Source organism: Nicotiana tabacum, chromosome 22 (genome assembly GCF_000715075.1).
Source record: "Nicotiana tabacum cultivar K326 chromosome 22, ASM71507v2, whole genome shotgun sequence".
Classification (NCBI taxonomy): domain Eukaryota; kingdom Viridiplantae; phylum Streptophyta; class Magnoliopsida; order Solanales; family Solanaceae; genus Nicotiana; species Nicotiana tabacum.
Genome location: NC_134101.1, coordinates 125,517,984 through 125,534,215, shown reverse-complemented (window position 1 = coordinate 125,534,215; position 16,232 = coordinate 125,517,984). Strand labels below are relative to the sequence as shown.

Below are 16,232 nucleotides of genomic sequence, written 5' to 3'. Positions count from 1 at the left end.
GAATGTTGACGTATGTACTTATTAGTCTCATATCCTATAGATCTCATGAATATTTTAATATTGTACACAATCTAGGCAATTTTTCTGTGAATAAATTCAAAGACCAGGGCATTCCCTTTTTTAGGCTTCTTCTCACATCACGACTTGTGATCGGAATTCATCCAATCCCGTAACTTTGACTACCTTCTGTGTTGCAGCATTTATGACTCTGTCCTTTTATGTGCGGATCTTCTCTTTTTTTTCCAGCTTTTTGCCAATCTCTTTACCTCACTTTGTGAACACATACAGAACTATAACAAGATGTCCCTTGGAGTATATAGGTGTACTGAAGTTCTTCGCTTGGTACTTTGCCGAACTTACATATATTGCAATATTTTTTTCCTAGTCTTGGTTATTTGTCCTTATGGCTTTAGTGCATCTAAGTATGTCATACCTTACTATAACACTTACTTAGGTTTATTACCGAGGTGTGCTACACAACTCTTGGTTACTTTCTACTGCTTATCCCATAACCTGCTGGCGCAACTCTGCCACATTAGGAAAACATAATCGACCCCGATATCTGAGGACTCCATCTCCTGTAATCTCAAATTGTGTCTTCTCATTTTGAGGGGTTGTATCTCTATAATGATCTAGAACATGATCTTCATACTTGCATTCCTTTACTTCAGTAACTAAAGAGGATGTTGCCATGTCCTAAATAGTAACTCCAGTACCATCTGAATCTAGTAATCAAATTCCAAGGTTATCTAGCTGATGAATCTCACAATCTATGTCACTCTTCTCTGGCTGTAAATATGATAAGCTACCCATAGATCTACGGCTGGGGGCGTCGACTACTACATTTGCCTTCCTTGGACTGTATAAAATATCAACATCATAGTTTTTCACTAGCTCCAACCATCGCCTTTGACGTAATATATTGTCACTAGGGCTCACGTCTCATTGGGGAACATCTGAAGTGATTTTCCTGATCCACCTAGGGGTGATACTATACTTGAATAACTGCACTTCATATCATCCCAACGTGATTCATTTTGTGGGGGTATTCTAATATCGTGCCATCCATAAAATCCCTTTCCTTTAAATCATTACTCAATCGAAGGCCCAAACGGCATCCTCTTATTTATCACAATTACACCATTATTCTACTAGCAGGGTAGCATTTCATCTCTTCTAATTGCTCCTATTCTTAGACTCCTCTGAGTTCATTTAGACTGTACCGAGCTTTCTATAGCTTATGGAAACCATCAACTCTCTTGTTTTGATGGGCTTAATCTCAAGGCCTTACCTGTTCTCGTCACCTTCTCACTTACCATTTCACACATTTACTCCTATCTACCTAAAACCTTGTCGCTATAGGATACTTTAGCATGCAACCTACACATATCGATTCATACTACTCAAAACCTTCATTTACTTGGTGGCATCATAGATTTTCTTTCATGCCTTCTCAGTTGTCTTTAAATGTAAGAAATAGCTTTTTTGGGTCGTTGTGCCACTTGTTGCGTTAATACTTGGCTCATCTTAGTGCCCTCAAATGTTGAAATTCCATGCAACTCATATGATCTTGAATATCACCTTTTGATTTTCTTTATTCTTATCGTTCATTAGCCACCATAGGTGCCACTTTCTTATAGAGTGCATACAATGTTGTGATAATGTTGTTACAAGATCATATCTTCTTTATGTCACTATGCTTAAGTTGAAGCATACTTCCTTATTTTCTCAACTAGTCTTAACTTACCTCCCGCAATGGATCCTTACGTATCAAGTGTTCATTTGCACTTATCTATCAATAACATCTTGTGATGAAACCCTTACTGCCTCTCCCCAGCGTCGTGCTTGCATAATGTTCTGGAGTCGTATCTTATCTGTAGGATCTGAATAGATGCAATCCCATTCCTTTCACCTTTTTACCGCATTCTTTCTTTACTATTCAATCGTTACATCTTAATCTTTGGATTCTTTTCACATCTTCATGGACTCTTACTCACCTTGCGGTAACCCTTCTGTACCAAGGATAATTGAATTCCTTAATCACGAGGGTGACACCTAGTGTAACTAGAATACTTAGTCCCTTAAGCATAACTTTGCTTATAAGGCTCGCTTTAGGGAAGCATTTTCCTGAATGACTTTGAAAGGTTATTCTTCTATTGTCCATTTTATTATCGTCGGAACATAATCTCTGAAATTCTCTTGATGCCAACTATTATCAAATTATTCGGTCCCTAATTCATGTTCAACTTATCTTGTTCACTAGCCCATAATGATTTCTATTATTCTAGGGGTCTAACTTTTCCTTTTGGTAATCACGTTGGAGTCACCAACTCATTTTTTTTGAAACGGGGATATGACTTTATGGCTTTTACTCTTTTATTGCCACAAGGCCTGTCACATCTTGTCTTTTCCCTCACTGACTATAGACTTTGTTACTGTGTCATATTTTGATATACAATTATCATCCATTTATCACATCTTACTCATAATGCTTCATTCACTCTCTTTTTATTCTCGGGCTAATATTTTTGTCCATCACTTTATTCTAAAACTTAAACAAAACATTCTTTCACTTTTAGCTCCCCTTACTTCATCTCACTGGCTCTTCGGAATGCCTAACATTCTCCCTTTCTTTTTTTTTACTCGGGGCTGGAGTCATACTAAGGTAAATATTAATCCCTTCTAGGATCCACTGTTTATTTTCTGAAGTTTCTAAATATTGTAGTATTCATATCTGATTATACTATTTTAGAGTTCACTATCTAGGTGTCTCACAAGGATATCTATTACCACATTTGCACTATCCTTCGGAAATATCAACTAATGCTAACAATCCATCCATAATTTTGGGTTAATCTAGCCCCAACTTGATCCTGATATCTCATCCTTCTCTTAAACTATATTTGTCAGCTCCTATATGCCATAATTGAGATGGGTATGACTAATTGTATATATCTCTGTTACTGTTGAAAGCAACTCATAATGCTTATATTTCTCTGCTAGAATTGTAAATATTGTTAATCTTCATTAACTAGGTACCTCGTACCCTTTTTCACTTTGCATCTTTTACTTCTTGAAACTTGTGTCTACCTTCTAATTCTTTTATTCCTTTTTACCATACGAGTGAATAGATATTCTTGCCTTAGGGCTTATTATTAAGAAGCTTAAACATCTTAGTACACACATGATTTGCTGAAGACCTCACATTTACTCATCATAAGCATGATGCAAAATCGAGTTCCTCTAACTCAACTCTTCCGCAGCCACCTTCAATCTCTTACCAGCTATCTTTCTGAATGTAGATATCGTTGTATTACAAATAAAATAGAAACTAGAAGTTTGAATTCTTACAACTGAGCTCTACCACACGATCTAGAGTAAGAAGAATGAGTGACAGTCCTAAATGCCCTGTAGCCTCCTACTTATAAGTGTGGTGCACAACACACCCATAAATAAGACTCTACTAGACACGGCTTGTAGACTCCCTAGGATAGAACTGCTCTGATACCACTTTTATCACGACCCAAACCGATGGGCCGCGACGGGCACCCGGTACCTTACTCAATCGAGTACCAACATAACATATCTTTCATATCATTCTATCATAGGTAAATGAACCGGAGTAAAGCATGAGAAAATACAAACTTACACATATAAAGTACAGGCCTATAAGGTCGGCATGATTCTTTATATACTCAAAGCATAGGCCGACAAGGCCATACAAGTATCCATATACATGACATCTGTCTACAAGCATCTAAGAATACATAATATCATAAATGTCGGGACAGGGTCCCGCCATACCAATCTATACATGTACTAATCATACTGACCAAAGAAGCAACTCTGAAGCAAATGGAGTGCACCAATACCTTATGTTGAGCTAATAGCGTACTTGGAGGACTCTCCACCTATCTATCAGGACATGCAGGCATGAAATGCAGCGTCCCCGGGCAAAAGGGACGTCAGTATAAATAATGTACCGAGTATTAAGGAATGAAAATCAGTAACTAGTAGACATGAGAGAAACATGGAGTAAACGACTCAACATGTATATCTAAATAACTCTGTGAATCATTTAGTATTATAATGCCGTGCATATGTGTATAAATGTCATATCGTGCATGGGTATATGTGTTAATAACATCATCAAGCCTCTTAGGGCATCCCATTGTATCATCTTGGCCACTGTGAGCAAATCATCAATGTATACTAACTGATCAGGTGGTGGTGCGTATATAACGCCATAATCTTTTCCCATATCTCATATACATATATATATATATACGCATATATAACTTCATCTGGTCATGGGTCAATATACATGAATGCAATGCATGAGAAGTACATTAATAAAATCTCTTGGAATGTCATAAGACCATAATATCATGAAGTGAACTCTTTCAACTTATATATTTTTCTGAGACACATGAACAGATGATAGAATAATATAACACACGGAGAATCAAGAACATAAGCATCTCTAGCATTTCTATGAATAGAGTCATTTATGGAAGTTGTGCATTTGCTCGTTTCGTTTGCTTCGTATGGATCATGCCAAAAGAAATAAGGGATAGCCTTAACATACCTGCATGACATCTTCCTTATTACTCAACAAAGCTCGACATAATGTCCTGCATCTTCAACAAGTGAAATGATATTGTCGTTAACATATAATGTCGTACCATCGTATTTGGCTAGTCGTATGGCTTAAGAAAAATCGGGAAGAACCTCCCCTATTTTTAATACATCCCAAAGAACACTAAGGGTCATCAACAGCCTAACAACAACAACTATAACCAACAATAGCAACAACAACAATGCAATCCAATATGAGTTTTTCCAATTATCTTAACAATCATATTGAGCGACAAGCTCATTTTTACTCATAACAAGATATGAATTGAATCCAACTCTTATTTCATAAATTAGTTTACATCCTTCATAACAACATACTTATATGTATCATATTATTTCTAGTTTAAAACATCCACAAAATGCCTTCCAAAACAACCCCATACGTCTAGCACCCTAAATTTTTACCGCCAATCACTTGTTTTTCATCTTTTCTTCTTCAATCAACTTAATTAACACATAGAAAAGCTTTAAAACAGCAGCCGCAACATTATCAAATTATTTCTCACAATTTCCAGCCACTACAAACCATATATTTAGCAAAAAAATAGCCCAACCAAAGAGAACACCATATCTCATGTTCTTTCAAGTGCTATCTTATGGTTTTTCACTCAAACAACACAACCAACACAAGATTAGCCTAAGGCACAATCAAGAAGATGTTATGCATATCTTTGATAGCATCTAAAACTCGAAACTCTATCTCAACTTAGCTCACAACAGCCCTCAATCACACCACAGCCTCATTGAAGCATTCTATTGTAGTCTTTAACACCTTTGATGATGATTTGAGTTGATTTCCCTTTAGTTTGGTTCTTAGGATATTGGACCAGCTCTTAGAGAGAATTGAGAGTGTTTTGGTGTATGTTTTCTATGTATAATGACGAGATATACAAGGAAGAAGATAACTTATAAGCCCACCGCCTCAATTCTCTAAGTAGGTGGGTAAGCTACCTACTTGGTAGCTTGAGCAGTGCAACTTCAAATGCGTGTATCTCTCTAATACAATATCTTATTGATAAATGGTTTGAAGAGTTGGAAACTATACACATAGGGCTTTAATTCCATATAAATATCTCCATGTAAATCTCAATAGATTGGGAGAAAACGGCATCGCAACTGGCCTATAAAACTGCCAATTTCTCTGAAGCGCGGCGACATGACTTGGCGACCCTACTATATAAATTAATATTTCGCTACCCCGATGTCATATGAATAAATGGTTTAGACTATTGAAAACTAGGTTCCAAGACCTTCATTTTGGTATATAATATGTCCCAAAACGACCTCATATGACACATGAAATATATTGCTCAAAATGCTTCATTACAAGGCAAATCCTTAGTCGGTTTTTCCGCAACTTAAATCCGATTTTTCCCAAACTTTATATTTCATATACAAACATCATATATAGTTATATCTTGACTTTAAATGCATTTAAATCATAATTAACAAGTCTCATATTCATCTTAACTTGCTTAAGACATCAGTAAACCTTTCTTATCCTTGTAGAAGGATTTCGTCCTCTTTGAGTTTACATTAGATAATCCTATAATGACAGTGACATCTGAAGTACAGGGTGTAACAACATTAAATCACTTTATATACTTTCAAAGAAGATCTCATTTCCTAGCTTACATCAATTGACTTGCGACATACTTTCAAGTACAAAAATATGGGGTGTAACAGACTTGTCCTTGGCCATAGTCCCATTCCCCTCGATGTTCTTTCAACTGTCTCGATAGTTAGGGCTTTTGTAAGTGAATCTGATACATTATCACTTGGACTTACGTAGTCAATTATGATAATTCCTCTAGAGAGTAATTGCCTAACGGTTTTATGTCTTCGCCGTATATGACGAGATTTACCGTTATACATAACACTCACAGCCCTTCCAATTGCCACTTGACTATCACAATATATACATATTGGGGCCAACGGTTTGGGCCAAAATGGAATATCTTCCAATAATTTTCGGAGTCATTCAGCTTCTTCACCGACTTTGTCTAAAGTTATGAATTCAGCCTCCATTGTAGAGTGGGCAATACAAGTTTGTTTGGACGACTTCCAAGATACTACTCCCCCACTAATAGTGAATATATATCCACTTGTGTACTTAAAATCGGTTGAACCGATAATCCAATTTACATCACAATCCTCAATTACTGCAGGATATTTAATGTAGTGCAAAGTAAAGTCCTGGGTATGTTTTGAATATCCCAAAACTCTTTTCATTACCATCTGATGAGATTGACCTGGATTACTCGTGTATCGACTCAATTTACTTATTTATAGCACAAGCTATATCTGGTCGTGTACAATTCATAATATATATTAAACATCCCAACACACGGGCATAATCCAATTGTGATATGCTTTGGCCTTTGTTCTTTGCTAGTGCAAGATTCACGTCAGTTGGAGTCTTTGCATCTTTAAAATCTAAGTGCTTGAATTTTTCAAGTATTGTTTTAGTCTAATGAGATTATGACAATGCCAGGCCTTGAGGAGTCTTATGGATCTTAATACCAGAATTAAATCGACAACTCCTAAATCTTTCATATCAAAATTGCTAGTTAGCATACGCTTAGTCGCATTTATGTTGACAACATTGTTTGGTCAAATTTCGCATGCCATTATTTGGGTGTTTATTTTAGTCCGTAAAGCGACTTAAAGAGTATACATACCTTTATTTCTTTACCTGAAATTACAAACCCTTCTGGTTGTTCCATGTAGTTTTCTTCCTTCAAATCTCCATTTAAGAAGGCCGTCTAAACGTCTATTTGATGAATTTCAAGATCATATACCGCAGCTAATGCTACTAATGTTCTTATGACCGTAATTCTTGTAACTAGAGAGTATGTATCAAAATAGTTAAGACCTTCTCGTTGTCTATACCCTTTGATCACAAGTCTTGCTTTATATTTATCAATAGTGCCATCATCTTTCATTTTCCTCTTAAAAATCCATTTAGGACCCAACGGTTTATTTCTAGGAGGAAGATCAACCAATTCTCATATATGGTTGTTTAATATGGATTATATTTTACTATTGACTACCTCTTTCCAAAATAATGATTCCGAAGAAGACAAAGCTTCTTTAAATGTTCGAGGCTCATTTTCAATAAGAAAGTCACAAAATCTGGTTTAAATAAAGTAGACATTCTTTGAGGTTTACTATGTCTTGGTCCTCTTGATTAGATGCATTTTCTTTGGCTTCTTCCCGAAGTCATTTAGATATTTCACTAATCGACTCACATTCCTTTTTACAGGGTTATATATATATATATACGTAGAATTCAGCATTACTTGATTCTATAATCAAATTTTTATGAATGTCGGGATTTTCTAATTTATGAACCAGAAATCGATATGCTTTACTATTGGTTGCATATCCTATAAAAACACAATCAACGATTTTCGGTCCTATCTTTACCCTTTTGAGTTTAGGAACTTGAACTTTTGCCAAACACCTTAAAACAATTCAAGTTGAGCTTCTTTCCTTTCCATTTTTCACATGGAATGGATTGCGTTTTGTTATGAGGTACTCTATTTAGTATCCAGTTTGTCGTAAGAATAGCTTCCTCCCACAAGTTCTATGGTAAACCAAAACTTATCAACAAAGTGTTCATCATCTTCTTTAATGATTGATTATTTCTTTCCGCAATTCCATTAGATTTGGGCTTGTAAGGGTCGTTGTTTGATGAATAATTCCATATTCTAAACATATTTCTTCAAAAGGGGATTCATACTCACCACCCCTATCACTTCTTATCATTTTGATTTTCTTTTTAAGTTGTGTTTCAACTTCAATTTTGTATTGCTTGAACGTATCTATTGCTTTTTATTTACTACTAAGTAAGTAGACATAGCAATAGCGAGTATAATCGTCAATAAAATTATGAAATACTTCTTTCCACCGCGAGACGGTATTGAGTTCATGTAGCAAATATCTATGTAAATTAAGTATAAAAGATTTGAATTCCTTTCAACAGACTTATAATAATATTTAACATACTTAGATTTTACACATATTTAAAATTTTGATTTGTCCCACTCATACTTTGGCAATACTTTCAAATTAAATTTTATAATTGACATGTCTCAAACGTGTATGCCATAAATCATTTGACTCAAGTAAGAAGAAGAAGCTGAAATTTTATAATTCTCAACGATCATTCAGTTTGCAAAGGCCCTCAGTAAGGTAGTCTTTTCCTACAAACATTGTATTACAACCTTATTAGATACGAAAACACACTTTAACATGTTCTTGACAAGAAGTGCAGTAGAGACTAAGTTCTTCCTAATTTCAGGAACATGAAGGACATTGTTCAGAGTCACCACCTTACCAGAAGTCATTTTCAGAAATATTTTGCCACATCCTTGAATCTTGACCGTTGCAAAATTTCACATAGAAAATGTCTCTTCGGCTCTAACGGGAGCATATGTAGCAAACACTTCTATAACAGCACAAACATGGTGAGTGGCTCCAAAATCAATCCATCATTCTTTGAAATTTTCCACCAGGTTGTATTCTGAAAGTATAGCACACAAGTCATCAATATCCTCATGCTTTTCAACCATGTTTGTTTGACCCTTCTTCTTGTCTTTCTTTGGAGCACGACAATCTGCAGATTTGTGTCCAGCTTTCCCGCAGTTGTAGCAATTTCCTTTGAACTGCTTCTTGCTTTGGTTACTTTTTGGTCCAGAGGGATTTTTTCTCTTTTACTTATTTTGTAGAACATCCTCAACAATGTTTGCTCCCATTATTGTTGCGTTTCCATGACCCTTCTTTTTAGGAGCATTGTTGTCCTCTTCGATCCTCAACCGAACAATGAGTTCTTTGAGCGACATATCCTTGCATTTGTGTTTCAAGTAATTTTTGAAGCCCTTCCACAAAGGAGGCAACTTCTCAATCATCACCGCAACTTGGAATACTTCATTAATGACAAGATCTTCAATAAAAATTATACTAATAATAATAATAATAATATAACTAATACTTTCAACAAAAGTACTAATTTGATGTATACCTTCAGTAAGAAGATCATGAATAATCACTTGCAATCCCTAGACTTAGGTAGTAACAAACTTGCTATCTACCATTTTGTAGTCCAAAGATTTTGCGGCAACAAATTTCTTCAACCAGGCATCCTCAGTTTTATATTTATTTTCCAGCACAATCCACATTTCTTTTGACATCTCTATATTACTATAGATGTTATACAAATCGTCCTCCATTCCTCTAATAATAAAATTCTTACACAAAAAATCAGAATGCTTCTACGCCTCAGTCACGAGGAAGCGTCCATTTTCTAGAGTTTTGTCAGGTAGAACATGAACATCTTCTTTAATGAACTTTTTTAGACTTAAAGTCGTCAAGTAGAAGAACATCTTCTGCTGCCACCGCTTGAAATCAATCCCTGAAAATTTTTCGGGCTTTTCTACCGGTGCCAATGCCAGTGTTGTTCTACTTGTCGATGCATTGGCAGTCACCATTGGAACAGGCTGGTTTCCGTTCTCATTCGTCATTTCTGTAAAAAAAAATGGCACAAACAAATGTTTAATCTACAATGAAGATTTTATATCTTCAAATCGAATAAAACTGAAGTAGAAAATCATGTAGATTTTAATCTCCATCGAAGTAGAAAATCACTAGGATTTTAATATCCAAATAACAACTAATAAAACAAAGGCTTTAACCTCTAAACCGGGAGGAGAAAATCACAGGTTTAAATCTCTAGAACAATATATACAATACAAATACAGAATATAATTAAGTCCTTAAGCTTGTTAGTAATCTGTATTTGCAAAGTAAATCTGGAAATAAAATAACGTAAAAACATAAATGCAGAAGAAGTAGATATTGATGCGAGCCCACTGAATTTACAGTGTTTCCTTAAGGAACTTAATCCCCTCTTAGTATCCGAAGTGATATATTATTTTCTCCCAGAATAGAACGAATTACACACTGGTATAGCGGTACTTCAAACCCCATTGTTTTAGCAAATACAAATGATCGGTAGCAAATCACACTTACAGTTGCTTTCTTTCAGTTAAAACAATGCAGAAGAAAGAAGGAGAATTCAGAATTTTCGTAAGGAAAATCTGAGGTAATGACTTGCTATTTATAGCCAACAGGTTGGGTTTAAACGAAGAGGTGCAACTCTTCAAGATGATCGTTCACGTAAAACGGCTATTATGTAAATGACTACAATGTCTAGAGAAATAAACTAACAATATGACAAAGATAAAGAAGGAGAGTCAAGGCCCGCGAATGCCATGTAGCTACCTTGATAGTCTCCAAACTCTGGAACCTCAATCAGCAACTGTCGTTGCGACCGATATCGCCTGGATCTGCATACAATATGCAAAGAGTGACGTGAGTACACCAACTCAGTAAGTAACAAGTCCAAACTTTGAACTGAAAGGTAGTGACGAACTCAACCGCAACAGATATGATAGAAATAATTGTACATAAATGTAGGCATGCTTTCAAGTTAAATAGACCGCTTAAGGCAATAAAGTAAATACAGATCTGAATAGTGTAAGGTATACAGCTCAGCTATATCTACATGACAATGCACAAACTGTATGAAATGCACCATGTGATCTCACTCTCAAGTGCTCAACCATTCGATACTGTATATGGCCATCCGGCCTAGGGAAATTCATCCTCAAACATATACAACACTGACTGTAAGCCACCCAGTACCGAGGAAAAAGGACAATCCAACCTTGTGGAGAAATCCATCTCCATATATCAAGTACTTTGGACAAATCCATGTCCAGGGAAATCCATCCCTCAATAATATCATCTACGCTCACTAGGGGTGTGTTACAGACTCTGGAGGGGCTCTTATAGCTCAAGCGCTATCATAATCATCAATATAACCACTGCGACATGCAGCCCGATCCGATAACTGTCACTCATAACCAGGCTATCGGCCTCACTCAGTCATCAGCCTCTCCAGTCTCACCCACAAGCTCACAATATCATAAAAACAAACCCGTAACAATGATATGATGAATCAATAAATAACTGAGACTGAGATATGATATAAAAATACATGAACATGATTGAGTACAGATTATAAATAAAAATAGTGAGATGACAGCAAGAAACGACCACTAAGGGTCTCAACAATACCGGCATAAAGCCTAAACACGATATCTATCATGATTTACACCTTAATTACTTTATCACCATGATGAAAACATGGACATCAACAAGGTAGAGTCACTAAACGGTGCCATAGACTCATCCAGGACACAATTCTCATGGTGCATGCCCGCACGCTCGTCACTTGGCATGTGCGTCACCTCAATACTAATTACATAACATATAATTAGGGATTTCGAACCCTTAGAACTAAGTTTGGAAGCGTTACTCACCTCAAACCAAGTAAAATCCTACTCTGCAATGCCTTTGCCTCTTAAATCGATCTCCAAACGTCCCGAATCTAGCCACAAGCAATACAATACGATCAATATAAGCTAAAGGAATTAATTCCATAAGAAAATATCAAATTATAGCCAAAGATCCAAAATCGGCTCAAACCCGACCCCCGGGCCCATGTCTCGAAATTTGACAAAAGTCACAAAACCCGAAAGCCCATTCACTCACGAGTCTAACCATGCTAAATTTATCAAAATCCGACCTCATTTGGTCACTTAAATCCCCAAAATACGTTCTCCAAATTCTCAAGCCCTAACCCCAAATTTTCAACTCAAATCTCTAATTAGGTGATGAATAAAGCCATGAATTCACGAAATTTAGACCATTACGGGTTAGAATTACCTACCCCAAAGTTTTTCTTGAAATTCCTCGAAAACATTGCCTCTTCCCGAGCTTCTCAAGTCCAAAATCGAAAATGAAACACAAAACCTCGAGCTGGTGTTTTTCTGCCTGGCAATACCGCACCTGCGGTCCATTTTTCGCTTCTGCGACGCCGCACCTGCGGAAATTCCATTGCGGTGCGGATTTCACTTAAAATCCTGACCTCGCTCCTGCGGCCTCAAGACAGCATTTGTGCCTTACGCAGGTGCAGAAACCATCTCACTCTCCAAACACGCACCTGCGCCCCTGGGTCAGCTTCTGTGACCACCGCAGGTGCGAAAATGCCATCGCACCTACATCCTCTGCCTAAGTCTTTCTTAGCTGCACTTGCGACTCCTCCTTCGCTTATGCGGCCTCGCACCTGCGGTTCCCCCTCCGCAGGTGCGGTCACACCAGAAACAGCAGCTTCAGCTGCACTTCTTTAACTCAAAATAATCCGATAACTACTCGAAATCACCCCGAGGCCCTCGGGACCACAACCAAACATACCAACAGATCATATAACATTATACAAACTTAGTCGAATCTTCGCATCACTCAAAACAACATCAAAATACCAAGTACACTCGGATTCAAGCCTAAAGAACTTCTAAACTTCTGAATTCCACAAACGACGCTGAAACCTACTAAACCACGTCTGATTGACCTTAAATTTTGCACCTAAGTCATAAATGACCCCACGAACCTACTCCAACTTCCTAAAATCTAATCCGACCCCAATATCAAAATTTTCACTACCGGCCAAAATCGCCAAAATTCTAACTTTCGTCAATTCGAGCCTAATTCTACTATGGACCTCCAAATCACATTCTGGACGCGCTCCTATGTCCAAAATCACCTGACGGAGCTAACGGAACCATCAAAATTCAAATCCGAGACCATTTACACATAAGTCAACATCCTATCAACTTTTCCAACTTAAGCTTTCAATTAAGAGACTATGTGTCTCAATTCACTCTGAAACCACTCTAGACCCGAACCAATTAACATGGTATATCATAATATAGTTGTAGAATACAAAAGAAGTAGGAAATGGGAGAACGGGGTTACAACTCTCAAAACGACCGGCCGACTCGTTACATTTGTAAAGGAGGGAAAATCAAAATTAATTTTTCCCTCAATTTCTCATTCACCTCAATTTTGAACAAAAACACCACCACTAATTATTAGCAAAAACAGATCTAGGATTTTAAGTCACATGTTATGTAATGCTCACCATCTTTTTTTACCATAAGTCTAAACCAATGTTTTAAAAGGCGTTTTCGGGTGAGTCTTGGGGCAAGGCGCACCAAAAACGCCTCGAGGCGATGCTGTGGAGTAAAAATCTCAAGAGGCGTACCCCTAGCAATTCGGGACGTACACCCGGGCATTAAAGGCATATGCCCGGCGTTTGAGGCACATTTTGGCGTAAACCCCAGAGATTTTTCAAATTAAAACAAAATTTATTGAATAAGTCCTTCATATAATACCCAAATTCTCAAAAGTCATCTTGGTAATTACACAAAAGTTTTAAAAAGAAATTGAAATGTATTAAATTTAAAAATCAAGACCTTTTTAATTGATTAAAGCCCTAATTCATGGTCTTTCCCAATTCTTTATCATGTCCGCTAGTCTGCTAATATCTCCTAAAAGCAATGAATATTCAATTTTGTTTTTACAAATACAAAGAAAACTCTATTCTCCTTCATAGCAGCAAGTTTAAAGTTCAAATTGCAGGTTAGTCATCATTTTTGTTCCTCTATGTAGAAAATTTTATTCTTTTAGACTCAAGTTACTTGTGCTTGTAAGTAGCGTATCATAGAGTGTTTTGTGAGTAGCGTATTAGTAACGTGTGTGTGTGTATGAAAAATATATATTTCACATATTTATAAAAAAAAATCAATTTTTATGCAATTTTACATGTTTATAAATATTTACTGTAATTATATTAATTTTATAAAATATTAAAAATTAAATACCTATGGGGCTTATGCCCCGTGCCCTTGGGGCTTACGCCTCGCTGAGGCATATGTATAACGGCTCGTTTACGCCCACGCCTTTTAAAACACTGGTCCAAACTTAGTATTAATTACTCAATATTATTTTTATTTTTTTAATGATATGAATAGAACTGCCACTTGAACTCGGTGGCAAAGAAAGTAGCGTCCCTGACAGCCCAGAAGCGAACTAATTCGTCAATATTAAGTGGATTCTCGTTCAAGAACAGCACCATAACAGGGACCGGTTCGGTTTACTTGGGAAGAGCCTGGGGTGATTATTCCAGAGTAATTTTTTCTTACACTTACATGGACGAGATTGTTCTTCCTCTAGGATGGAGCGATTGGGGCAAAACAAGTCGAGACTCGTAAGTCTTTTTTTGGTTTTGTTGGCCTTTTAAATTGCAAATTGATTTACCAAAGTTTAAAAAAACAATGTGAAAAATGGATGTAGGAGAGTTTACTACGGAGAGTACAGGTGCAGTGGACCAGGAGCTAACATGACAGGAAGAGTGCCGTGGGCGCGAATACTCACCGATGAAGAGGCAATGCCTTTTATTGGCACCTATTATATTGATGGCAATTCTTGGCTCATACATCCCTAGTAATAAATTTAACGTATCCTCTATATATGTATCCACCTTAAATTTTAAGTAGTGCCTCTATTGTGTGCATCACGTATGAACTTTCTTATTGCATATACCCGTTCTTGTCTCCGTTGTTGCCAGGCAAATAACGAATTTATTAATTTGAATAACGAATACATTATCTACTGCTTTTTAGTTTAAAAGATGCATCTTATAGTTTGATTATTTTCTCCAAAATGTTAGCCTCGTTGTATCCCCTGTCCTGCCCTGCTATTCGTATGATATATGTTGTTCTTCCAAGTTTACTTTTTTGCTGTAGATATACATGTTGTTGGAGTATTAATTCTTTGAGGTGTCCTTACCATATTGTTTCTGAAGGGGTTACATTGAGTACCAATAGTTCTAGTATAGTTGTTTTAATCAGAATCTTAGTTTTTGCAGTTTGATTGTTGTATCGAGCTGACTTGTTGGCTTAGTTACTGCGCTTGTAAGTTTTTAATCTCCTTAATTTGGGCTCAATCATATAGTATTTGATATCAACCTTCTGAACCAAAACAAATAATATTGTGCTCAACTGTCAATCACAATTAATAAAATTTACAGAAAGATAGATAGATAGATAGAGAACCCAATGCAAGAAGAAGTTCAAATTAAAAGAGGAGGCATAGGAGACTAGTATACAGCTGAGAAGCAAGCAAGTAGTGGATTTGTTTTTATTTTAGACTGCCCTTTCAACTAACATCACATTCAAATTCATATCATAACAATTGGCCCTATTTTAATGCTTGCTGCAGGGGAGTTATGGACTAAGTTGGACACTAGGATCCGACTTCCATTTCTTGACAATGACATTAGATATTGACACTATGATTAATGCATGGATAAAGCAACAACTTACATAACATATACTAGTGCTATATACACTTGGAAATGTGTGTATTTGGGATTCTTTATTAGGGCCAAATACAGGCCTGAGATATGATCTTCCAACTAGGAACATCCTCAGCCTCAAATATCCAGCCACAATAGTAATAGTAATCCTTGTTGCCAGAAACCAAACTAATGTTGCTATTATTGTTGCCTGCTTCTGCATCATCGGAAAATAGCACATCATCTGTTCCTTGCAAATTGGTGTCCTCATGAGATCTGACAATTAGTGCTTCCAGAAGCAACACTAGCGAAGCCATTCTTTAATTTA

The 16,232-nt window shown here is 36.6% G+C and overlaps 1 protein-coding gene across 2 annotated transcripts in view; it reads left to right on the top strand.

The window, feature by feature from the left end:
- LOC107767841 (putative pectinesterase 53) overlaps positions 1-15,215 on the top strand; it is a 34,015-nt gene extending 18,800 nt beyond the window's left edge. For both annotated transcript variants that reach the window (XM_075244205.1, XM_075244204.1), the window contains exons 4-5: positions 14,580-14,815; positions 14,902-15,215. In XM_075244205.1, coding sequence (XP_075100306.1) covers positions 14,580-14,815; positions 14,902-15,052 — 387 coding nt within the window. In that variant the 3' untranslated portion in view covers positions 15,053-15,215. The remainder of the gene's footprint in view (positions 1-14,579; positions 14,816-14,901) is intronic.
- The last annotated feature ends 1,017 nt before the right edge of the window (positions 15,216-16,232 follow it).